At 33.0% G+C, this 26,639-nt stretch overlaps 3 protein-coding genes across 6 annotated transcripts; all 3 read left to right on the forward strand.

The window, feature by feature from the left end:
* The first annotated feature begins 5,432 nt into the window (after positions 1–5,432).
* LOC145015487 (KH domain-containing protein At3g08620-like) lies at positions 5,433–8,233 on the forward strand. Its single transcript, XM_078973967.1, has 7 exons — positions 5,433–5,692; positions 5,829–5,917; positions 6,282–6,451; positions 6,601–6,720; positions 6,822–6,938; positions 7,540–7,683; positions 7,796–8,233. The coding sequence occupies exons 1-7, from the start codon at positions 5,610–5,612 to the stop codon at positions 7,940–7,942; spliced, it is 870 nt and encodes a 289-aa protein (XP_078830093.1). The 5' UTR covers positions 5,433–5,609; the 3' UTR covers positions 7,943–8,233.
* Positions 8,234–14,594: 6,361 nt separating this feature from the next.
* On the forward strand, positions 14,595–15,578 carry LOC145018033 (cytochrome b-c1 complex subunit 8-like). The gene is made up of 2 exons (XM_078975974.1): positions 14,595–14,819; positions 15,152–15,578. Exons 1-2 carry the CDS (start codon positions 14,608–14,610, stop codon positions 15,198–15,200), a joined length of 261 nt encoding a protein of 86 aa, XP_078832100.1. The 5' UTR covers positions 14,595–14,607; the 3' UTR covers positions 15,201–15,578.
* A 3,368-nt stretch (positions 15,579–18,946) lies between these two features.
* On the forward strand, positions 18,947–21,522 carry LOC145014241 (AP2/B3-like transcriptional factor family protein). Of its 4 annotated transcripts, none has more exons than XM_078972618.1 (8): positions 18,947–19,006; positions 19,715–19,819; positions 20,037–20,102; positions 20,186–20,281; positions 20,376–20,431; positions 20,510–20,669; positions 20,783–20,989; positions 21,066–21,522. In XM_078972618.1, exons 2-8 carry the CDS (start codon positions 19,742–19,744, stop codon positions 21,336–21,338), a joined length of 936 nt encoding a protein of 311 aa, XP_078828744.1. In that variant the 5' UTR covers positions 18,947–19,006; positions 19,715–19,741; the 3' UTR covers positions 21,339–21,522. The 4 variants fall into 4 exon arrangements, with proteins under 4 accessions (XP_078828744.1, XP_078828746.1, XP_078828747.1 ...); XM_078972620.1 differs by having other exon boundaries at positions 18,965–19,006; positions 19,706–19,819; XM_078972621.1 differs by having other exon boundaries at positions 18,965–19,006; positions 19,723–19,819.
* Positions 21,523–26,639: the final 5,117 nt, after the last annotated feature.

Below are 26,639 nucleotides of genomic sequence, written 5' to 3' on the forward strand. Positions count from 1 at the left end.
CACTATCATTATTTACTATCTCAACTACAGTAGGTTTTCCATACTGTAGATGTGCTTCCCTTGCTATTTCTTCCTCAGTCAAAGGAGGAAAAGTGTAGTTATCATTAAATGGAGGAAGAACACTATCATACCCTAGACCTACATTATTTTTGTCTTTCCATCTAAGTTGGTTTTTAATCATTGTCTAAAATTTCTTACTTGAAAAATCAAATTTCTTAAAATTAAAGTCTACATTCGCAAACTTAATTATAAATGTGTTAAGCTCGACAGTTAGACTGGCAATCTTTTCTTGAGCATAATCATATTGTTCACATGTAGTGTTGTATTCTTCCTTAATCCCTTTTAGGTCTTTAGTTTGGGCCTCTAATGTTTCTTTTAAGGGTTTTTGGGCCTTTCTGAGAGTATAGCCTTTATATTTAAGATCCTCAATTTCCCTAATTAATAAATCATGTTGATTACGATAATGTTTAATTTTAGCTTCACAGGACTGAGAGCATGAAGCTTTATTAACCTCATTGGTACTTTTGTAAGAACTCATTATTTAATAAACAGAAGGAATCTGATTGTGCAATTTTATCTTGATCGAAGACTAATAACAGATGCTCTTTGACAGAAGGGCAGTCTAAACGGAAAAGAAACTTCTGAACTGAAAACCTTAGAAAATCCACTCTTTGTCCGGAGAAAAGCCTGACCGAGAACCTTGAAACCGAGAACCTAGAAACCGAGAACCTAGAAACCGATAAGTAGAGCTGACCAAGAATGTGGGGTTGAGGATGCTTAACCGAGAACGAGGCTTCAGGACCGAAATCTCAATAACCAAGAATTTAGACCAAAAATACGAAGCCAATTATGTAGATCGAAATTGCTAACCGAAAAGCCTACCGAATACTCAGAACCGAAATTGACCTAACTGAGAATCAGTAGCCACCACTGAGAACCGCGAGGCAGAACCCGAATACGAAGATGTAACCTAGGAGCTAACCTAGATCTCGCAAACCCCAACCAAAATCAATTGTTGGCTGCCGAAGACTCCTGAAGCCCTAACTGAAATCACTTGCTCCGTTGAGAACCCTGAGGACTATGACCGAAGGCCCCCAAAAATTGTCAAAAACACGAAAATTTTAGATTTTTAATGCTAAACTCGATCAAAACACTAAAATAATGAAGAACACGACGAACAAACAACCAAAATTTGATCAAAAATAAAAATAAAAAAACCCAGAAACTTAAAGAAAAACTCCAAGAAATATTTAATACTCTGCCAAATCGATTGATACCGATCCAAGCTTTGATACCAATTATAAAACCCAATCTTGAATGTATCAATCGAATTCACTAGAGTTGGTGCGGAATCCCAATCCAGTGAATAACACAAATCATAAATATGGAGTAAGAACACGAAAAACGAATCTTCAATGCACACTATATTGCTAATAGTCTGGTACATAAGATACATAAAATGCTCTCGGTCCTCTCTTTTTCTCTCTAGATCTCGAAATTAATCAGAGTGTTCAGAGTGTTTGTTTCAATACACAACTGAAACATATACTATATACTCTAAGACCTAATAAAAAGCCCAACCCAAAGCCCAACCAGAATAGTTAAGAGATTTCGGTCCACACAACACCGAAACCATGGTGTTTTCGGTACTTAGACTGAGAACTCTAAAATCTATGAAAAGAAAAGTATAAATCACAAATTTTATGTCCTAATACGGTTGTAGCCGTAGCATTCACTACGTTGGTAAATAGCATGGGAGTGTGGTTAGATCGTGGAAGGAACTGTAGTACCCACCAGTTCGGGTGCAGTAATGAGGAAGTGACAATCCATGGATTGATTTATGGATTTCCCAAGATGAATTAGACCTGGTAGAGCCAGTGATAGGACCGTAGGAACACCACTGAAGTCATGGGATCAAGGAATTGATGGACCGTTCAAGGTTGTTTGTGATATAAGGCTACCCTTAGTCATGTGGCAATCACTTTTAGCCTTGGATTTGGTGACGTCAGGACTCGACGTATGGACCCGATTAGTTAGATCAGAATGTCATGAGAGCCACAGTGGCAAGATAACTAGTGGTAACTATTGACAGATGAGGATTTAGTTTGGAAGTCATGAGGGGTGACTGTATGGGAGCCTTTGGCTTAGTAACAAGGTAGGAACTCGATATTTCAAATAACTAGAAGAAATATTGAGACTAGGGAGATCTCAATGGATTTTGGAAGGCAACCAGATGGCAACATGTTGTTTCTGGCAGTTTCAGTGTTTCAAGTAGTACGAGTGTTTTAGGTTTACAAGTACGGATGGAGTAACTGATTGATTGGGAAGTGATAAGTCACTCGCAATGGAATTAAATAATCTCAGAGTAATTGATTTGACCCTGTTGCGTAACTCTCGTCTGAGTCTAACCGTTATGAGGTAAGACTCCCACTTGAAGGATCATCTGAGCCTTGACCAAGTATAAATGATCTGCAGGGATAATTGGGTTATGCTCAGGATTGTGGCAATGTCGTTCAAGTTGTCCAAACGATTATGTATACATTGGTAGTTTTATATATAAATTATAAAATACAAAGTGCAAATTTATTTAATTTCATTCATAATATTTAAACATTAGTTTGTTAGTGAAAATTTCATAAATATTTCAATTATGTGGAATTTATTTAAAACAAATAGAAATTAAAAATTCTGCAAAAACAAAAAAAATTAAAATTGACCATAATTATAAGGATTCTCATTAAATTAGGATACTAATTAATGAGTTAAAAATTCATAATCACCCTTTACTATTAAATGGATAGAATAAATGATTAATTAGGACCACAAGACCAATTTTAATCAAATGACCACTACTTCTCTCATTTAGAAAATAAAATTATTTTTCATTTTGATATATTTATCTCTAAAACAAAACTTAAAATTATCATTTGTCTCTCTATTAAACAAACTTTTGTACACGAGATATCTTTTCTCAACTCTATTTCTTTGTTTTACATTAAAAAATATTCTGTATACTAGAAAATATAGATTTTTTTTATTATATTTGACAACAATATCAATTATTAATTTATTTCATACTTCAAACACTAATATTTAGCAATATCTTAGATTTTTTTTAGATGTTTTCCTAACAATTATTTCGCTATATCATGTATAATTGCTGTCATATTTAGTATACCATTTTTTTTCACACTACACTAATCAAGAATTAAATAATATTATTTAAATTTAATAACATTGTCAAATATTACTTATACATAACGATATTACAGGTGAACATTAGAAATGGACACCTGCTTTCAGGACCGGAACAACCTCGGAATTACCGGTTCTGAAATCGAAACTGTCTTATGCGGTTCCGATTCCAATTTTTATTTTTTCGTATCCGCTATCCATTAGGTACCGCCCAGAACCAGTATATATATATATATATATATATATATATATATATATATATATATATAGTGTGTGTGTGTTTTGTGTAGTGTGTTGTGTATTATATGTGTGTAGTGTGTGCCTTCAGCGTGTTGTATACTTATGCATTATATGTTTAATATTAGTATTTAGTATGGCCGTGTGTTATTTAGATCAGTTTAAAATATATTGGTCCGATTTTATCCGTCTTTAGTCCGAATTTATTCGATTTGGACTGAACTAAATTGCGATTTTTATTAAAAAAATGTGTGTGTGTGTGTGTATATATATATATATATATATATATATATATATATATATATATATATATATATATATATATATATATATAAGAAATAAGTACCATAATTAGTAGAAGGCCAATAAATTGTAATTAAGTGTGACCGTCCAAACGTTTATTTAATCTATATATTTTTTTTATGAAAGACTTGTGATTATTTGGAGTTATTCTTACATAATTTATAACTTTTACTTAATTCCCGAATTATATATATATATATATATATATATATATATATATATATATATATATATATATATATACATTATTTATTGTTATTATATTTAATATATTTATTGTTTAGTGAATTTATAAACTATAAAATTGAAAACAATATTAACAAACCAATTTAATATTTTGTAAAATGCTGCCAATTTGACCGGTTATCACATCCCTCAACTATTTTATCACTTCTAAATGTTGTCACAAATTTCGTCCATTAACCGTTAGTCTCTCTTTTCTCCAAGGTAAAATAAATACCCCAAGTTTCTTGTTGAATCATATCAAAATTATAGATGATCATAATTATTACTATAAAATATTCATTACAAGCTTAATTTGTAATGAAACGTATGGAAGTAAAAAGTTTATTAAATAGTTAAATAACATAAAATAATGAAGAGTAAAAAAACAAAATGGAGTTGGATTCACACACGAACGCACCACTGTCAGCAACTGTAAAAACATTAAAAAAATAAAAACTTTCCACACTCACACCAACACATTTTCCCCACGCATATTTAAAGCTCTTTTTTCGTATACTTAGCATGATTTCTCCCTCAACCTTGAACCAATTTACATCACAGTACTTCTACTTTAAAGTTTCTCAATTTAAGTCGAAAAATTACTAAACGTTCGTTCGTTTGGTCTCTCTTTTATTTAATAAAAATGGTCGCAAAATGGAAGCGTCAAATGTCAAAACAAACAACTTTTTGCTACATGTCGAATTGAGTAAGGTCGGGTCAATTTGACCCAAATTACTATTTATCAAAAAAAAAAAAAAAAAAAAATCAAATAAATGTGTCAAACAAACTTAAAATTATATAAATTAGTATAAGTTTTCTCATATTGATTCATTCATGTCAAAAATCAAAATTATCACGTCTGTTTATTATAATCTCGGACCACCAAAGTGAAAAATAATTTTCATAAGGTAAATTATGTATTATTGTGTTCTACATTGACTTTGAATTATTTTATCAGTATGTTTTCTTTCAAAGCCTTGTTTTTTTATTTTGGTATTCAAATATGTCGTTTTTTTATCTCCCTAAATTAAGGTAAAAGGTATGTTAAAATGTAGTTATATTCATCATATCTTAGCTATACATTCCCGTGTTAAATTTATAAAGATTGTATATGTTAATTTATCGCCTTTGATAATACATTCATCATTTCATAAACATTTTACTTCAAAAATGAGTATTATAAAAAGCTAAACAAAAACATTGTAATACATTTAACAATATAGCACAAATCTGGGTTTTCTAACATGAATATGCAATAAGATCAATATTTTTGTATTTTATTTTTATCTATACTTAAAATTTTTTTTTTTTGAAGATTGCATGTAGTTACTAGGAACTAGCAATACATTCTCCCGTGTTGAGTGTTTACATTGACAAATTAAGATTCATCGAACACCCCAAAAGTTAGAAGGACGGGATATGTAAATTTCACCCAAAGTTTAAACACCAAAGTCCAAAGCCCCCTTTATTAGAAGCCACCCAATTTTCCTACTCCTTTTCCAATTCTCTCTTTTTTCTTCATCTTTCTCTGCCCCCTCTCTCTTCAGGGCTCACTGCTCAGCCCATAACAACCCTTGTTATCTCACCTCCTCCCAATCCTCCGCCTTCCACGGCGGCGGCACCATTTGAGAAAAGAAAGAGTTCCGATCATGTCAAGTTTATATGGTCAAAACTACTCACCTGCTAGAGCCGCTTCATCTCCACATATATGGGCCAATCCAGATGTTGAAAGGTATAATCTTCTAATCATATCAAGATATACAAATCTGCTTCTTTTTTCTTCTTTATGTTTACCCACTTCAAGAAGTCTTGGTTTGTTTGCTTTATGAATGATTTTATATGTTTTTCGGGTTCTTATATGCTTGCAGTTCATATCTGGCAGAGTTACTTGAAGAAAAGCTGAAGCTTGCCCCTTTCATGAGAGTTCTTCCCATTTGCAGTAAATTATTGAATCAAGGTTCAACTTTTTGTCACTATTTGGATCTAGTTTTTCAGTTTCAGATTGTTTCTCGCCATGTTTGCGCATAAATTACAATCAGTCTGTTCTGGGTATATCTGACTTCTAGTTTTCCTTCCGAATCTTCAATTCCTACAACACATTTTCAATTTAGATGTCGATTTCAAGATCCTTTAAGTAATTCCAATTGATACGCTCTTCAATCAATCTTCGAATGCATATTCATTTCTTACCTCTATTGGATTGTTTGTTTGTCGTGAAGTCAATTGAAGGATCAAAGGGGTTCTAACTTCAGTTAAATTCCAAAAAATGCTGATTGATTATGTTCTTGATTAGTAACGTTATTACTCTATTTCATCTACAGAGATATTCAGGGTTTCAGCAATGATACCAAATCAAGGTTTTAACGACTTTGACAGAATGCAACGTGGTAGCCAAAGCCCTTTAAATCCTTTAGACGTTATCCCTGATGTTGAACCTAATGGTCTAATCCGTTGGAATGGAAATGCAGGTTGGAGTCCCCTTCAACAAGAGGTGAATACCGAAAACTTAAAATCTACTTACATTTTTTCAAGTACAATAACTTATTCATTTGGTATATGACAAGTGCACACTCATTTAAACATACATGATTTTAAGAAATTGGTTGAATTTGTTAACTTACAAATGCTTTTGTTTCATAGAGACTAAGCGTGCCACAAGGATTACCAATGGATCACTGGAATTCTGCACCAGCAAGCCCAAGTTCATTCATTACAAAGAGGATCTTGCGTTTGGATATACCCGTTAACAGTTTTCCAAATGTACGCTATATTGCTATTTGCCTTTAAAGAAATTCATCAAGACATATCTTGACAAAAATGTAAAGACTTAATGATGTTTTTTTCTTTGTAAATATCAACAGTTTAACTTCGTTGGGAGGCTTCTGGGTCCTAGAGGCAATTCATTGAAGCGGGTTGAAGCCTCAACTGGATGCCGTGTCTTCATCAGAGGCCAGGGCTCCATTAAAGATCCTGAAAAGGTAAGATTACTCCTAATATCAAAAGCTTTCATCTTCAAGTCTTTATAAGTTCTGGGTACTTACAGATTTCACGTAAGTTTCTGAACTATGTTTAGAAATTGTTTCTCTTTTTGTGAAAGAAGGTTAGAATTTTCCTAACATGTAAATATACGATCTTTAAAGCAGTTATAAGGTCTGGTACTAACAAATTTCACTTATAATCTTTTGAATTATACTTTAGAAATCCTTCCCTTTTTGTTGAAGGAGGTTAGAATATTCCTAACATGGAAAAATCCGATTTTTAAGTCTTTATGGGTACGAGTACTTGCAGATTTTACGTCAATTCTGTAGGGTGTGTTAAAATCGCTTCTTTTTTTGCAATAAGAATAACATGGAAAAAATCCCATCTTTTAAGTCTATAAATTACGGGTACTTGCTCTGATTTCACGTAGTTTATAGAATTGTGTTAAAAATCGTTTCTTCTCTTTTTTTTTTTTTGTTGGTAAATTCGAGGCAAGAATATGAAAAAAAAAAAAATTAGAATCTTTAGTCTTTATAAAATGTGGGTACGTGCAGATTTTACGTAATCTTTAAAGTTATGTTGGTTTTTTTTGCAAAAAAGGAGGAGAGTTTGAGGGGTAGACCTGGCTATGAGCACCTTAATGAACCACTTCACATCTTGATTGAGGCTGAGTTGCCTGCAACAATCATTGATGTACGTTTGAGACAAGCACAGGAAATCATCGAAGAGCTGCTCAAACCCGTGGTATGTTTTATTTGTTGTACCCCATGCAAATACATGTGTACACCATGTATATATATACATACCCCTACATATAAACAAGCTTACAGATATTCATTCGGTTTTTGTTTCTCAGGATGAGTCTCAGGATTTGTACAAGAGACAACAGTTAAGAGAACTTGCTATGCTAAACTCCAATTTCAGAGAAGATAGCCCGCAGCCCAGAGGCAGTGTGTCACCATTCGGTTCAAGTGCCATGAAACGGGCCAAAACTGGTTGGTGACAAACCCTGTACGTCCTTTAATGCATAATGTACAACCCCTTGATGTATGATGTCCATTGTTGGTGGGCTCGAATGGTGGATCAATACAATCTTGCTGAAACCAGATATGACGGAACAAGGAAAGAGCTTGTTGTAGTTTTGTTTCACTTTTTTTTTTTTGATTGATGTAGCTTTTGGGACTATAGCTGCTTGTCGTTTTTTGTTTTTGAAGTAGAAATAGTAATTGGATTTATTTGTTATTGACATTTTACATATAAGTTTATGTGTTGAAAATTGTTTGTGAGCTTGAAAGATTGACTGTTTTAAAGTATTCCTTGGTGAGTGAAACTGCACAACGGAAACCCATAGTTTGATGACTTGATCCGAGAAAAGCTTTGCAACCCAAAAACCCGATCAATGTGGGGAAGTCGGCATTCTGTCGGATCAAATCCCTTTTTTGTGGCATTTTTGCCCATAAAATGACGTTGCTATTTTGACCTGTTTCGTTCTAAAAGCTTGATTTGTTAGATCAAATCGAAGAAGGGGAAGATTCCGGTGAAGATAAAAGTGGTAGTGTATGGATTATCGCCGTTTCAGCAGAAGATGATGCGTGGTCTATGGAAGGAACTCACCAATAAAATCACACACAAAGTTACGAGAATTGGCTTAGAGCATCTCCAACCCACTCCTATTTCCATAATTTCCTCCATTTTTTCTCTCATTCCTCTCCAATCCTATCCCATTTCTTTTCCCATTTTGGGAGGTGTTATACTATTCATTCTCTCAAAATGGGGATGAACTTTGAGTTGTCGGTTTTAGTTCCTCGTTTTATATATTTATATATTTCTGATTTTTTTACCTTTTAATTATTATTTAAATGTAATATTTAATATTTATAATATTGTGTTATATATTAAATTATATTAATTAATTATAAATATAAATTTTCTTTTTGTTTATCAAATTCATATTAAAATTTAAATACATAGTGAAAATTTTAAAACACAATTACGTATTTTACAAAAGCTTATAATTACGTATTATAAATATAATATTATTTATTTAATATTATTGTCATGAAAAAAATATAGACTATATATTTGTTAAAACCAAATTAGTAGAAGGGTGTATTTGGCAATTTATATAAGTTAAAAAAAATGAAATATACTTTTTGGGGGTAAAAATAGGGTAAAAAATGGAGTAGGGTTGGAGATGAAACATTATTTACCCAATTTTGGCGGGAAAAATGAAAGTGGGTTGGAGATGATCTTAGCGTTATCCTCCTTGTGGACCCTATTGTTGTCACCTACTCGTAATTCCAAACTCTCTCTCTCTCATGTTTATTAGTTAAAAACTAGAAATATTATTTATTTTATTTAATTTTATTTTCAGCAATATATTTTTTCCATCCATTTTATACAACATATTTCATACCTCGCAGGCTTAAACAATGGCGAAAGTGGTTGTTTGAAATCGAGGGAAATTAATATATAGCTATTACACATATACAAAAAGTTAGTTTATTAATTAGGAGATTGATATAATATAAACTAAATGAGTGTCCCCTGCGTTGCGGGGGTTAGAGCGTATCGTTTTTGTGTGAAAGTATTGTACATTGTCTCAATTGGTAGTTACAGTAAACTATGTTTCTATTCTCCCTACATTTCACCTATCTACAAACGGATAATAGCCGTAATTTAGATACAACTACTAACCATAAAACATCAACAACCTCTACAGACTCTTTTAGCCGTAATTTAGATACAACTACTAACCATAAAACATCAACAACCTCTACAGACTCTTTATTACATTGTTTCTCCCTATCCTTATTCATCCTATTAACCTACACAACTGAACAACTTAAAAAAGTTTAAGAAGGTAGATAACATTTTTAAAAAAAATGCAAATACGAATTGATAAGCCATTTCATCTAAGTAATGAACTCTAATACAAAGTCGAAGACTTTTAGTAAAGATGGCCCAAATGAGTGAAATAATGTGAACCATCATATGATCTTAGACAACAAAGTATTTTCATCTATTTGTGTATGAGTTGTTTTTGTAGAATAAATGAAAATACCCTGCTATGTTTGTCATAACAATGAAGGTGACATCCTTTTTTCACATAAAAACAAAAGTCACATGCTATTTGTCAAAAAAAAAAAAAAAAAATGAAAGGTGCATGTTATATTTTCCATAAACATGGCAATAACATACTATTTCTGGGTGATAACAATGAAAGTAGCACATTCTTAAAAATCAGATCAAGTTTCAAAAGTTGATTTGATTCAATTCAATTCTGAAAATAGTTCAGTCACGTCCTCATATTTTGTTTACGACATGGGTCCCCGAATAATGACTATATTACGAATTGAAATCACAATAATCATGTTTTAATGTCTTAGATAATATAATTTTGATTGTGATGATCTGACCACTTAAAAGTTGACTAATTACTTTTCATTAGTTGGCATGAAACAAACAAAAACTTTTTCATCCATATTTCTTAATGTTTATTAATACTATTATACTATTATAATAAAATATGCTTAAAATTATATATGATAATTGATCAAAACTATTAAGAGTAAATTATCACCAAGATATAGTAAAAAGTTAGAACACCATTCCTGTAACAAATTTTCTTACAGGTAGTTAATATAAAAACATAACCATACTTTCCTTCCCTGTTTAAAAAATGAGAAACAACAAAATAAAATTAGCATATATATTATGGCTGCCATTTTATGCCACCAAAAGGCGTATGACTAAAAAAAAGATCACATATGAAGTTACGAACCTGGGAAACCAATGGAGGTAGAAGTAACGAATTAAATCAAGTGAATCCTATCCATTCCCTTTCTGTCATCTCCTTTCCTCCCTGACCCGTGAATTAGATATAACCATCAATATTTTTTATAATACATGAATTCATATAATATACTTGGAATGTTTTCAGATATTTAAAAGCTTAACCTGTTATTTATATCCACGAAACAAAATTACCTGAAAGAATACTGCAAAAAGTTTCTTATGGCATCAGATTAGATAGTTTAGTTACATGTAGCTAATTAGCTAGACCTAAAACCAAACTTGCATGAATGAAAATCTTTGAGAATTTTGCTTTCAAGTTTCTTCTTTCTTGAGAAAACTCCACTCGATTGTTATACATGTAATTACATATTAACATCACTTGATTGCATATCTTAAGAAAGTGTACAACTCAAGATGCTTAAAAAGAGTCAAAGGTCATAAAAATCATCTAACCTCCAACTTGTTTCAAATACTAAAACCATTTCTCATAATGGTTTTCCGATTTCTCTAACATATTGTCTGTTAAGTCTAAATTTGGAAATCCAAATTCAATATAATTTATGACTTCTCAAAAATTGCTCAAGTGCTAATTATGAAAATTTGTGGAAAATTTGAGTCTACTAAAACCAATAAATGAAAACTAAAAAAAATGAAGACTTAACTTGTATGGATATCATCAATTTGCCTCTTAATCTTCTCATGACAAAAGAATGCATGCATAAACACATGTCACAACAACAAAATTGTGTGCCCATATACATGATTCGTTGTTCTAATCTATAGTGTGAATTCGTTCAGCCTGTAATTTTCTGTTTTCTACCTCTTAATTAATAATTAAAAGGATTTAAATAATTATTTGACATAGTTTACCTCTCTTTGTTTATTAGGACATTTGTAAGTGATCCATTTGCCATAGATTCAGTCACAGTAAGTAAAGGTTCACCAGGTCACCAAAGGACGGTTACAACCTTGTTTCAAAGAGCATTCTAAAACCAACATAGAGCTGATTCCGAGAGGATAGTGTTATTCCCTGTAAATTACATCATCTCATAAAGCATTTCTTTTAGGTCAAAAGGGAAAATGTAAAAACAAAAAATGTGTCTGAAGGACCCTGAGCATGTTACTTTCACTTATGCCATTCACATGAACAATACCATGAGAAAGGTTTACATAAAGATTATCTATCGATCATGGACAAATTTTAGAACCTAAAACACAAAAATAACAAAAAAAATTGATTCAAATCAAGAAACATAGTATCGGTTTGGTATCAAAACCAAATGAAAACCAAACTGACCAAAGTTGTAGCGTTGGGGAACGCGAGGGCGACGAAGTAGGTCGGGTCATCGAGGTATACATAAATGTTTCATAAACACCACTGTATACTGAAATTTGACATAATCGTTGTCTAAAATTGCCTCTGCAGAAAATTAGAAACCTAGTCAAACCACATACATGTAAACAATTTTAATCGACTGATAACTATCGTGGAAATCCCAAAATCGGAAGAAACCTAAATCAGAATTTGAAGAGTGATGTACGTGATCGAAGTCGAGAAAGAGATAGGTGGAAGTCGAGAAAGGGATAGGTGGCGAGTCTCAAGCAACTCCGGCTCCAAACAGGTGGTATTGGAGTCGGCAGCTAAACCGGTGATGACATGGGTCCAAACAATCTACTATTCATCCACGGTGGGTGGGTGGTTGCTTTTGATTGAAGTCGAGAAAGGGACAGGTAGAACGGTGGTGATCGGAGGTCTGGACTGGTGAAAGAAACAACATGTAGGTAATAGGATGACCAGTGGAGAGCGTATCAACATCCGATGGAGGCAGTGAGAAAAAAAAATACATGAGATAAGGCGGTGGAGAACAATCGGTGGGAAGTATAGGGAAGCGCAACCATGGTAGAGAGAAGAATAACATAAATGAAGTCCCTATTGGTCAAGAAAATGGTGAAAGAAAGAGAAATCAACACGTGGAAAAACAATATAGAAAATTGCAAAATATACCCTCTAAAAGAAACAGGCTAGCATTGTAAAAACAGACAAAGACTGAGGACCAAATCTACAAAATGCTAGCATAATTTATATATATATATATATATATATATATATATATATATATATATATATATATATATATATATATATATATATATATATATATATATAATTGTTCCATTGTACATTTAATCCAATTATCTATCTAAAACTTTTATGTGGGCAACTTTCTTGAATTTAAATAACGTCAGAAATTGTTAATTGTTGTATATAATTTAACAATACATGTATGTTTAGAATTATAAGGAAAGAGAGAAGATGGATCATAGATAATGAAACTAAAGTCACAACTACTAGTAAACTTGAATTAAATTGTTAAAGTTGGTTTTATCCTATAATTATTTTTTAGGCGAAAGTTGCTTATAAACTTATGGATAAATTATATCTTTTTCGTCTTTGTGATTCATTGAAAATACTGAAAAGAATCATTATCGCATTTTGTAACGTGTTCTAATTGGTGGTGGATGACATTTAAAACATGGTGACTCTTATGGGTCTATTTATAGTTTTAACTTTTTATTGTTTTATTGTAATAATTATTATTTTTAAGCATATATGACTCTTTGGATCGACGAAATCCTCCGGCGTTTCTATATAAAAAAGATTCTTTCAACCATGTAGCTCCACTAGTTCTTGGAGACCCCTCTTCATTTGGAACTTCTTATAATGTTTATATTATTATTTTTTCTTGCTTTTCTAGAGTTATATTTTTTAAAGATTCTAATTGAAAATTTATTTTATAATTTTGCTGTTGTTTCTTAAACAATGGATATTTAGACCCCGTGTGATAGTTGTTGATTGAGAAAGTGCTGGCTTGAAAAAGGTTTATCTGGATAAGAAATTCTGACTGAGTAAGAAATCCAGTTGTTTGATAAATGGACAAAACTTTTTCCATTCCATTCCAACATTGCTAATCAATGACAAAAAAACAATGCTTTATAATTACCATAATACACAAAACCATTAAACTAATTAACCAAAACCATACATTACATTAACATTCTAATACATGACATCTCATCCGAAAATCAACTAGTAGTATTCCATTCCAGTTCTATACACCCATCCGACATTACATATCCAAAATACATCCCTAAATACATTGACCAAATACATCCCCAGATCCAACTCCTACTTAGTGCATACATATATAAATGAAAAAAAGAACCAAGATAGAAGACGCATCCACCTCAGCTTCAAAGCTGTTGCACAGGCTTGACTCAACATCATTTGGACATTGTTCAGTTTCCTTAGCAAGCCAGGAATCACCTCCACAACCCTATGGCACATCGGATCATCCACCCACCCAAGAAATGGACAACTTCGACTGTTTCGAGCACAAGACTAGAATCGCCTTACTGGGTTGAGGTCCGTCCAAGATGTGACTCTCACAACAACACTTCCACACGTACAAATCACCATTCTTGGAAGAGAGGAGAGCTTCAATTTTTCAGAGATGGTTGCTTGATTTTTGTGAACGTTGGCAATGGCTTTTTAAAGGGGTGGAGAAGTTAATGTGAAAATACCAAAATACCCCCATATTTTTTGAACTTAATCACCCAAACGGCTACAAACTGACAGAGTTATGAAAAAAGGACCTCAAGTGTAACTTTTGCAACCACAAGGGTCAAACGCATCAAAAAAATAGCAGAGACTAAGTTTGTCACTTTTAGCAAACCACAATGACCTCTAGAAAAGTTTTGCAACCAAATGACCCAAAAACCCGATCAATGCGAGGAAGTCGACATTTTGTTGGATCAACTCCCTTTTTTGCGATATTTTTGCCCATAAAACGACGGTGTTGCTATTTTGACATGTTTCGTTCTGAAAGCTTGATTTGTTTGATCAAATCGGAGATGGGGAAGATTCCAGTAAAGATAAAGGCGGTGGTGTACGGATTATCGCCGTTTCAGCAGAAGGTGATGCCTGGTCTATGGAAGGAACTCGCCAATAAAATCACACACAAAGTCACCGAGAATTGGCTTAGCGCTATCCTCCTTGTGGGCCCCGTCGTGGGCACCTACTCGTAATTCCACAACCCTCTCTCTCTCTGCAGTATGTTTATTTGTCAAAAACCAGAAATACAATTTATTTTATTTTATTTTCAGCAATGTATTTTTTCCGTCCATTTTATACAACATATTTCATACATCATAGGCTCAAACAATGACGAAAGTGATTGTTTGAAATTGAGGGAAATGAACATATAGCTATTACACTTATTAAAAAAAGTTAGTTTTCTAATGTGGAGATTGACTTGTGCATTTAATCCAATTATCTATCTAAGAAAATTTATATGGACAACTTTTTTGAAGTTAAATGATGTCAGAAATTGTTGTATATAATTTATGGATGCAGGTACGTTCAGAATTATAAGGAAAGAGAGAAGATGGAGCATAGATATTGAAACTAAAGTGACAACTTCGAGTTAACTTGAATAAGATGGTTAAATTTGGTTTTATCCAATAATTATTTTTAGGCGAAAGTTGCTTATAAACTTATGGATAAATTATATATTTTTCGTCTTTGTGATTAATTAAAAATCCTAAAAAGAATCATTATCGCATTTTGTAACGTCTTCCGTTTAGTGATGGATGACATTTAAAACATGGTGACTCTTGTGGGTCTATTTATAGTTTTAATTTTTTATTGTTTTATTGTAATAATTATTATTTTGAAGAATATATGATTCTTTGGATCGACGAAACCCTTCGGCGTTTCTACATAAAAAAGATTCTTTAATCCATGTAGCTACACTAGTTCTTGGAGACCCCTCTTCGTTCGGATATTCTTGTCATGTTTATATTATAATTTTTTCTTGCTTTTCTAGAGTTATTTTTCTAGAGTTATCCTTTTTAAAGATTCTAATTGACATTCTAATTGAAATTTTATTTTATAAATTTGCTATTGTTTTTTAAACAATGGATATCCAGATTATAGATTATATCAGAATGGATGTTGTGAATGAACCTTGGGGTGGGGTGCAATTGGGGCTACTTATAATCTTTTAATCGAAGTCCACAAACTTATTTTTGTGGCGTTTTACACAAGTCAAATTGTTAAAATGTAGTACAAAACTACACATACTCGTAATCAAGAGAACAAAAGTTGCAATACATAAAATAATATAGAGGAGAATTTCAAATGGAAAACCACAATATAGACCGTAGAGTGGTTCAACTTGAATATGAGGCTACGACCATTTTTCTGATTGACTTGTTAAACAAATCCACTAAATCCACTAAAGATCACTTCTTTTCTTTTGGTGGAGTGAAAACTAGGGTTGTCAAATCGGGCAGTCGTGTCGTGTATTTGTCTGACACGACACGACACGACAAGGTTTTGTATAACACGAACACGACACGACACGATGTCGTGTTTTTTTTCATTAACACGACAACGAACCAATTAAAACACGACAACACGACACGACACGACAAAGATAATATTACATAACTATTAGTGTATTTCGTTCATACTTACAGATATATAACACGACAAAAACGACAAATACGAAAAACACGACAACCACATGCTTAATCGTGTCAATTCCGTGTTGATTTATGAACACGAACACGACACGACACGACATCGTGTTTTTTAATCTTGACACGAAAACGACACGAACACGAATTCGAATTTTGATTTTGTCTCGATTTCGTTTCGTTTCGTGTATTTTTATCGTGTCGTGTCATAAATTGACACCCCTAGTGAAAACCTTAATAAAAGACTAATCTCTTGACTAGAAGATAATGTGTGATCACGCACACAAATAATAAACGGTAAGTGGAGACTTAATATGTGAAAATGTCAATGTAATAACTTCAAGGTGTTTGAGAAAAGGGTATAGAATTAGGAGGCAAAGAATTTCTTTTGGTATTATCAAAACCTTGGGTGTCAAAATTGAAAAAGATCTTAAAAGCCTTTATGAAGATTTGATTAGAATCTCCTTCAATCAACATTCCTTCTATATTGTCAACCGTTCTTGACGAGTCAAAGGATCCGTTCAACAAAAAATCTATTTCAAATGACTGTTGACATTTGAGTTCCCAAAGGGGAATGTTGGACTATCGACTTATATACCAACTTCGAATAACATTTTCCCTTTAACACATTTGTTATGAACAAAAAGTTTAGGTTTTTATAAAAAGCATCACCACACACCGTCTAGGATTAACTTTGCAGTTGTTTACCAATGTGTTTTTAACATCGAATTAATCCTTCAAAATGCTCGGGTTGTATATATCTGACTTGAATCTTATGGCACAAAAAATATATGGTGAACCACACTTCTCATTCCAATTTTTGTTTGATTTTTTTCGGTTGAGGTCACTAGCTTGCATAATGTTCTTTTATAAATTACAATGAGACAATGATAGTTGTTATTAACTAATAATTAAATACAATTTATGTACACTCACATCAACAATCCATCCCTTGATGATGACAAACTTGATGAGTTGTCTCTTACAAAAAATAAGGTGATTTTATGAAAATCACCTAAAACCGTTTAAACTTAAAACACATATTCGAACTCTTCTATTTTATTGAAGAAAAATGACATTTTTGTAATAAAAACAAAGTAATTCTATTTGAAAGTGGATACCAAAAGACCGATATATTGTAAATACTTATCAATTAGTTAGAGTGATTATATGATTTATATCTCCCATTTGCCCAACAATTAATAATTATGTGTTTTTATCCTCTTGTTAAAAATTAAGTTACTTATTGATTCCTTTTTGTGTAGGGATAATTAGGGATGAGCAAAAGGACCGAACCGGACCAGGGAACCGGCTTCGGCCAAAATCAAGAACCGAACCGGCCGGCGGTTCTACCGGTTCCTACCGGTTGTTGTCGTGTCTTCAAATGTTAGAATCGGTCCTCGAAAAATGGCATCATACGGTTCCGATTTTTGCCGATTTTACCGGTTTTTGCCGGTTCTACCGGTTCTCGGTTCCAAAAATCCACAAAAATAACGTCCCGGTCCTGGCCTGACCGGTTCCATCGGGTTCCGGTTCCGGCCGGTTCCCCGGTCCATATGCTCATCCCTAGGGATAATGATTTGATAGGGTAATATATTTTTTGAAATGTACACATTTAGGCCTTATTCTTTTTTTTTCTTTTTTTTTTTTTTAAATAAACCCTTATACTTTATTAATATGTACACATTAGGTTATTTTCACCGGATTCTACAGGTTTTGCTGATGTGAAAGAGTTTATTTTACAAAAAAAAAAAAGAATAAGAACTAAATGTGTACATTTCAAAAAGTATCTTACCCTATCAAGTCATTTTCCCTTTCTTTAATTTTGTTGAAATGAAATACCCAGGTGACATCCACATATCCACAACGACATTTTTCCAACTTTTATTCATCATGAAAAAGAGGGAGAACCCTGATCTCCGGCGACTCCTTTGTGTGTTCCTACACATCACTGGTAGCAAGTATGAATGATGGCAAAAACAACAAGGTCGAAGGGGGAGGCAGGAGGAAGTAGAGACGATAGTTGGCGACGAGGAGCTGCTCTGGTAGCCCCCTCGTCGATTCTTTCTTCTTTTTCTGGCAACATATCTCAAAGATGGAGACAAAGAGAGACAGATCGGAGAAACACAACAGGTAAAGGGTGTTTGGCTGTTGCTGTTAGACCGGAAGGAAGAGAGACGAGAAAGAGAAGGGTCGCCGCCCTTTTCTTGTTGTTGGAGGATCACCCACCTCCGGTGACTAAGCTAATTAATTGCTATTTAGTGCCACTTGTGCTTTCACAGCAGCAAAACCTGTAAAATCCGGTGAAAATGACCTAATGTGTACATATTAATAAAGTATAAGGGTTTATTTTACAAACAAAAAAGGACTAAATGTGTACAATTTAAAAAGTATCTTACCATATCAAATCATTTTCCCTAAAAGAAAATTCGTATATGACCGATATACCGGGTATAGCCGGTCACAAGGATTGCATTGTTATAAAAAATAAAGTACAAGGGTTTATTTTACAAAAAAAAAAAAGGACTAAATGTGTAGATTTCAAAAAATATCTTATGTGATAGTCATTTTCCCTTTTGTATAGGGATCAATAGTGTCACTACCAATACAGTTTAGGGACTAAAACTCAAACTTTCTTATCAATTTATTTGACCGCCATTCGAAATTTCAAACTTCCACCTAGTCTCTTCCTTACACGAATTCCCTTACACCATTGAGTCGTTTTCTGGTAAGTTCGAGCTCTGTTCATGAATCTCTTAGAACATTTTTTGTGAAAAAAACTTCCATTCTGTTGCTTATGTTCGTTTTTTTAATGGTTTTATTCTTTAAAAATCTGATGGGCGCGTTAATGCAAACATTACTAAGAACTAGCAGATACCAGAGAGGGTTTTCAAAATTTTAAACATTTATGGTGCTCGGATTATCTTATTCTCATCAGTATTTGATTAGGAATCTCCATCTGCACGATATATTGTTTTTATTATTTCTTTCTGATTTTTGGGCGCTGTTGCAAAAACCCTAATTTCATATCCTGAGACAGCTAAAAATGTGACCCTAAGATTACTCATTTGTTTGTTTTAGAGTTCTCATTCTAGAAACTTGGCGCTACATTTAGTTTTCAAGAGTTTGTATTGTGTTATTATAGCTCCATTCTTGCTAAATTAATTTGGGAAAACCCTGCGTAACATCTGGAAGTTGATTCCAAGGAGAGTAATTGATCTAAATACTATCGGTTCCTTTCTATTCTCAGTTTTGAGATCTATTTATTCATTTTTATGCTTAGTTGTTCTCATTAGACTGTGACATTTTTTATGCTAATCACCTTGTTCTACGCAATATTCCCAGAATAAATGTAGTGCTAAACATTGCAGTTCTCATGGACTGCGTTTAAATGAGTATGATACTTTCTTAAACTCAAAATTTATAGATTTTCTAGTCTTCCAGCATAGCAACAGGTGATTTGATGGCTGAGGTGATTACCTCCAACAGTTATGAAGAGTCTCGCAAGCAACAACTTCTTGAGAACCAAAAGAGATTCGAGGTATTTAACCTTCATTTTTATGTAATTTGACTTCATGGTAAATGTGCTAAAAATGCTTCCTTTCAAACACATATGAATTTTTAAATGTATCTCTACTAAATACATTTTCTCATCACTTAATCTTCAACATGATGCCATATTTACTAGCAAAACAGTTAAAATCATGTTTCCAAATGTTAAGTTGAGTATATGCTTCTTATGCTTATTGTTTTTGAAGGAACTGGGAATCTTGAAGATTACTAAAAGCCTATCCGATATTTCAAGATCTGAGAAGAAGTCCAAGGTATGAATTTCCTACACTTATTCATTAACCTTCATGATAAAATTGATCACATACATGACATAATTTTCATTTGTTTGAAGCAGCAACGTGAAGTAAAACTAAAAATAAGAAATTCCCCAATAACAGAACCAAGGCGTTCAACGCGTGAACGCAATCCCATTGTTTCATATCATGATGATGTAAGTCCATCTCCATCATCAATATTGTTTAATGAAATTCCTTAATAAATAAATAACAAGAATGAGTAATTTCTAAATCTTCTTGTTTATACAGGTTGATATAGGTCTCCCATCTGTGAGGAGATCAAAATCCAATTCTTCATGGGCAAGGTTCAAACAGCATATTGGTAGCAAATTTGTTGTTAACTAATGTCACATAAAACTCATAATGATGATATTGTTTTTCAGTTATCTTGCAAGACCATTGGAAGAAGTCAAAATGGCAAGATATGAAGAAAGGGTTAAAGCAATGAAGTCTGCAGAGAAACTCCAAAGCAATTTGCAGTCTGAATTTCCATCTTTTGTAAAGTCAATGGTCCGTTCTCATGTTTACAGTTGCTTTTGGTTGGTGAGTAACAAAAATGTGCAACTTTTTCACATAATATTTCAAGTATAATACTACATATAAAAGGTAATCAAACTATGTTTTGTGCCTTTTTGGTTGATTTTATATTTCTCTAGGGGCTACCGATGTCATTCTGCAAGAAACATCTTCCAAAGTCTACAGTGAATATGATACTAGAAGATGAAGATGGGAATGAATACGATTGTGTATTTATTAGTGAGAGAACTGGAATCAGTGGTGGATGGAGAGCATTTGCTTTAGAACATAAACTGGATGATGGTGATGCTTTGGTGTTTGAATTGGTTGAGCCAAAAAGATTCAAGGTATGTTAAATAATGGGAAATACTTTATTTTGCATTGGAACATAAACTAGAGGTTTCATGTTTGACGCTACTGCAGATTCATGTAGTTAAAGCATCACATGGTGGAAGTGTAGATGATGATGGTGATGATGATGATGATGATGATGGTGGTGGTGTAGAGGAAGAAGAAGATGTTGAAACAAAAAAGCCTTCAAGGGGAAGACCTAAGAAGCGCAAAACAACAGATGAGAGTCAGAAAGAAAACGGGAAAAAGTCAACTGCAAAAAAAGGAGGTCAACCCAAAAAGTCAAAGAAGTCAAATGAAAGTGTGATCGGTACTCGGCGTTCTACTAGAGGGGTGAAAAACTGATCCAAGTAAGTGATTTTAGTAAAAGATTTTGATCATCTTCTTCTATGATCTCATAGATGTAGGCATGAATGTTGTGACAGAAGCTCATGGCTTCAATTAGTATTAGTTTCAATATGACACTAATTCTTCCTAAAATTATTATGGAAATGGTTTGAAGATGTTAATCGCATTGTGATTTTAATTATTCTTTATGTTCTTGTTTCTTTATGGTTTTGCTTAGAGGCAAAGTTGTGATTTCGTGTAGACTACTAAGTGTGGGCAACATGTTGTCATATCCAAATTGTCCACTTCATCATCCTACTGATAATTTGGTGTTATAACACCAAAGGTGGAAATAGCCAACACCAAATAAGATGGGATAACACATATTATTTTCTATTTCTTTTTTTATTTTTTATTTGGATGTTTTTAATTTATATTATTCTAATTTGTTTTTTTTTTTTTTTTATTTACTTCATATATTTTTAATTTGTTTTATTTTTTATTTATGTCATATATCTATAGAAAAACATATAAATTAATAAAACATAATTTCATTAAATAGTAAATTAAAAATACCATACAAACATAAAAAAAACATTACCAAAAAAAACATGATAGTCCTAATAATTAAAAAAAACTCCGACAAACTATTCTTCGTCCAAGTATTTGCTCTCAATCTTTACCTTTATCCTTCGTATCACTTTAGCTTGTCTCGATGGCAAAAAATTTTCTTTTGTTGTAAGAATTGCCAAATCCTTCGATATGCGATTTTCTCGGGTTTCTTGATGAAGAAAATCCAAATGATCACGTTGCAATTCATATCTTTTATTTGTGATTTTCGTGTGAGCGTTGATTTTTTTTTTTAATTTTCTTGTGCTCTTGAAGTCGACTTTCATTCTCCTGTGCATGTCGTTGCGTGCGCTTCGCTTTGTCGTGCCTCATCGATCGTTGTGGTGGAGAGATTTCCTCGATGTCGTCAAACTCGTTCGGGATCTCATCGGTGTCCGCGTTGAGGTTGATGTTCGTGTGTCCATCGGAAACGTCAACCGAACCCGAACCACAAGCCCTCTTTGATTGTTGTTCCGATGATGTTGGCGTTTTTATCCATTTTGGATTTTTCCTCACTATCTCCCATACTTTTCGTACTTAAATACGTGATCCATTTGCACGTGATATTCCTCCATCGCGGCTCTAAACACATCAAAATCATTGGCACCACTTTGACGTTGTGAAGAAAGTTTGTTGTATATGGAATTGAATTTGGTGCACTTCCGGCTAATTTGAGTCCATTTGCCACTAAGCATATCATTATTGCGTTATGTGTCACCCTTATTCAAAAGTTATGCGGAATTTGACAATTACGCATCCCAAAAAACAACTGTCTTCATATCGTTCCCCAAAGTTGGTTGTTTTGAAGTACCGCACCAAGCCACCGCCAACGCATGCTCTTCCTCCGGTGTCCATGTTGGAGGTGCTTCCGTTTCTTCCGCCCCGACCACGGCCTCTTTCCCTTTCTTTTTTGATCTCCCTTTTTTCCTGATACTTTCCGACTACCCCCAGCTTGCGTCTCAATAATCGTTTCTTGCTTGGGTGGGGGTTATGTGGTTGTTTGTCGTATAAAAGGCGCGGTAAAGAATTGTAGTGGGGATGAGGCGAGATTGAAAAAATTGGCCGTATATGGAATTTGTGGTGAGTTTTGCAAGTAGAGGAGGTTTATGTAGCCCTTGTATGTGGCAAAACCTATTAGAGTGGATGTGTTTGTGTTTGGAGGAGTATCCGGGTTTTGATCCATAGTTGGTTGATTTTTGTGTTTGTGTTTTGAGTGATTTAATAAATAGATATAGAGAAATATGTGTAGTAAAAAGAATGACGTATATATTATGTAATGAAAATGTAATTAGTAAATTTTTTTTATTAAAGTTACAGTTTTTAAACGCTTGAATTTTGAAATTGTACTATTTTTAAACGGATTAATTTTGCAACGTTACGTGTTGAGATACGTTACCACAATAGCGAGTGATAACATAACACTTAATAACGGCTAGCCGGGACGGTGTTCCACCCGTTATGACGTCGTTATTAGGCTATCACATCAGATAACGCCCTTATGGTATTGCCCACACCCGTCCCTCTTAAAGGGTCAACAAAGACTAGACTTGGCGGTGATTTTTTAGTCTTAAAGGGTTCAATGAAAACAAAATTTAATCCGGTAAGCGTTTTTTTTCCCCAAAAAGAATGACTTAATAAAAAAAATCTTTTCCTTTTAAGTTTAACTTTTTACAAATTTGTACAAGTTGAGTCGTCTTCTCTCAAATAACTTTTAAAAGTGAATTAATGAGATAATATATCATATTTGAATTGTGGTTCTAATGAAAAAGCAACCATTAAAAATTGGAGATTAGACATTACTTGTGTTCTCTTGTGCTGGTTTATATTGACTTTGAATGTTAAATAAACAACTTTATATTTTGAAGTGCGATGTATATTATTTAGTTCTTGAGAAAAAAAAAATGATAACTATATGAGGGTATAACTCATAATACAAAAAAGAATTGGTGTTAAAGTTGTAGAAAGTTAGTATTTGGTGATTCTCATCTCCGTAATTGCAAGTTCGATAGATTTAGATTAAAAATTAAGACCGTGTGAATACAAAAAAATGAGGCTACTTAATTTGAGAGTTGAAGTCAAAGTAAGAAATTTTTTAAAAAATAAATATAAATATAAAAACATGATATTATTTGAATTCTAACCAATCGTGTTAGCTATTACGTTAGCATTAATTTGTTCAATTAAATATAAATAAAATATATAATCATATAAAAATATATGGTGATCATAATCGTTGTAAACAGAGGGTCAACATGCGAAGTTCAAGTAAAACAATTACTATAAAACGTATAAATTTTGAAAAGAGGCTACAAGATTGTTAATCAAAAGCATTAGCATCATGTTTATTCAACAATAGACCAATATATGTATTCAAAGAAAAATATATGATGATAACCTTAGTATGCAAGTTTGACATTTAAAGTTTAAATTAGCATTATATATTTATAGTAGATTTAAAAAAAAAATCTTTTAAACAACAAACAATAGAACAAATACAAGAATAATTACATGAGAACTTGAGACTACTTAAATTTAAATTCGAATCACGCATATTACCATCGGTGCTTCATCTCGTTCAACAAAATAAAAAATTAAATATATAACCCTGAGAAAACATATGATAATTATAATCGTTGAAATTACAAATTTTATTAGATATTGGAGAGGAAAAGTGAAGGTCGTGATAATTAGTAATCATGTATGTCATATTGAGTTGTGTTTATTCATTGTTCCTACGCATTGTAGTATACTCACTATGCCATGGGTGTGGTGCTAAGGTGACTACTTGCCCCCGACGTGCACACCACCCGTTTGCTAGGTGTTGCTGATGTGGAGTGGCTCCCCATGACTATGGTTACCCTTCATTACGCACAATCCTTCTCTTGTTTGACACCTCTTCACCACCGCAAGGGCTGCGAACACCGCCCCTTTGGTAAGTCACAACCTTTTATGTCCTTAAGTGTATAAAAACCTACTCTAAGCTTTTTGAAGCAGCAACACTTCACATTCACATAGGTGGTCCTTCAATATCATGTATATGTTAATACATTTTCCCAAAATAATTATTAAGAACTTTATCAACCTACTTTAATTTACAGGTTATAAGCACATACATTGGAATGTAATAACATAAATGTGCTCCAATCTTTATAAACAAGCTTTCCACATTGAATTCAACTTCTAACATTGTATTAGAATGGAATTGGGCATCTCACCCATAAAGATATTAAGTGGGCCTTAAAACCATCCCTATAACACACTTTCTTACCAAGTCTCTAGCTAACTCTTTCGTTAAGTGGCCATTTAAATTTTGTTGATATCAAACAAACTCTACAGAAATAATACCATGAGTAATAAGCTCACATGTCATATTGTGTCTAGCACCTAAATGTCGCAACTTTCAATTATACACTTGACTGTATGTTTTTGCCAAGGTGCCAACACTAACACAATGTATAGAAATAAGTGATATAGGCTTTGGCCACAAAGAAATTTCATATATCAAATTCCTTAACCATTATGCTTTTTTCCAGTAGCTAGCTGCAAGGGCTACAAATTCAGATTCCATAGTTGAACTTTTAATGTATATTTGTTCCTTAGAAGTTCATGAAATGACACATTTACCAAGAAGAAACACCCAACCACTTGTAGAAGAGTGGTCTTTTATATTTGTAGTCCAACTAGCATCTGAATATCCTTCTATGACAAAAGGAAACCCTACATAAGTCAAATCATAATCCATGATTTTCTTAAGATACTAGAACATCAACATTGTTGCTTTCTTGTGATGAGTATTAGGATTGCTAGTAAACTTACTTAGTTTTCCTACGACAAATGCAATATCAAGCCTTGTGTTGGTCATAACATACATCAAACATCTAATGACCGTTAAATACTCAAGGTGTGAACCGCTTCACTAGTATTTGGCATAAGTTTCACAGTCTCATCACGTTTGATTCTTATTCCAAGAATCACTTCCACACCCCCCATATCCTTCATGGAGAACTGAGATGATAAAAACTCTTTAGTAATGTCAATTTGCCTTTAATCGGTACCAAAGATCAAGATATCATCTACATATAAGCATATGATCACTCCTTTACCAGACTCATAAAACTTACTATACACACACACACATACACATTTGTTTGATTGATTCAACTTGAAACCATGTGACAAGACAACATCATCAAACTTCTGATGCCACTGTTTAGGTGCTTGTTTCAGCCCATACTACGATTTCACCAACTTACACACTTTATGCTCATTGTCAAGCATAATAAAATCCTCAGGTTGTTTCATATATACCTCTTCCTCTAGATCACAATTCAAGAATGCTTTTTAACATCCATTTGATGAATGATCGGATTATGAAATGTTGTTAAGGCAATCAACAATCTAATGGTAGATATGCGAGCATCAAGAGCGTACGTATCAAAGTAGTCAATGTCAGGCCTTTATCTAAAACCTTGAATAACAAATCGAGCTTTAAACTTGTTGATTGATCCATCAACTTTCATATTCCTTTTGAATAACTACTTGCAACCCAAAGGTTTGCATCCATGGGGAAGATCAGACAAAACCTAAGTATTATATCCCATAATAGAATCCATCTCATCATCTATTGCTTCTTTCCAAAATGCAACATCTTGAGATTTCATTGCATCATCATATGTTTTAGATCTTCTTCAATGCTAAAACAGTGACATG

This window comes from Lactuca saligna, chromosome 9 (assembly GCF_052625555.1).
Source record: "Lactuca saligna cultivar CGN05327 chromosome 9, ASM5262555v1, whole genome shotgun sequence".
Classification (NCBI taxonomy): Eukaryota; Viridiplantae; Streptophyta; class Magnoliopsida; order Asterales; family Asteraceae; genus Lactuca; species Lactuca saligna.

What these genes read in the sequence shown, in the direction of transcription:
- LOC145015487 (XM_078973967.1), top strand. Translation starts at nt 5,610, where the DNA reads ATGTCAAGTTTATATGGTCAAAACTACTCACCTGCTAGAGCCGCTTCA. An exon ending in GCCAATCCAGATGTTGAAAG is followed by an intron (nt 5,693 to 5,828) that starts GTATAATCTTCT and finishes ATATGCTTGCAG; the next exon opens with TTCATATCTGGCAGAGTTAC. An exon ending in AAGAGCTGCTCAAACCCGTG is followed by an intron (nt 7,684 to 7,795) that starts GTATGTTTTATT and finishes TTTGTTTCTCAG; the next exon opens with GATGAGTCTCAGGATTTGTA.
- LOC145018033 (XM_078975974.1), top strand. Translation starts at nt 14,608, where the DNA reads ATGTTTCGTTCTGAAAGCTTGATTTGTTTGATCAAATCGGAGATGGGG. An exon ending in CCCGTCGTGGGCACCTACTC is followed by an intron (nt 14,820 to 15,151) that starts GTAATTCCACAA and finishes TTATGGATGCAG; the next exon opens with GTACGTTCAGAATTATAAGG.
- LOC145014241 (XM_078972618.1), top strand. Translation starts at nt 19,742, where the DNA reads ATGGCTGAGGTGATTACCTCCAACAGTTATGAAGAGTCTCGCAAGCAA. An exon ending in TTGTTTCATATCATGATGAT is followed by an intron (nt 20,282 to 20,375) that starts GTAAGTCCATCT and finishes TTGTTTATACAG; the next exon opens with GTTGATATAGGTCTCCCATC. An exon ending in TCCAATTCTTCATGGGCAAG is followed by an intron (nt 20,432 to 20,509) that starts GTTCAAACAGCA and finishes ATTGTTTTTCAG; the next exon opens with TTATCTTGCAAGACCATTGG.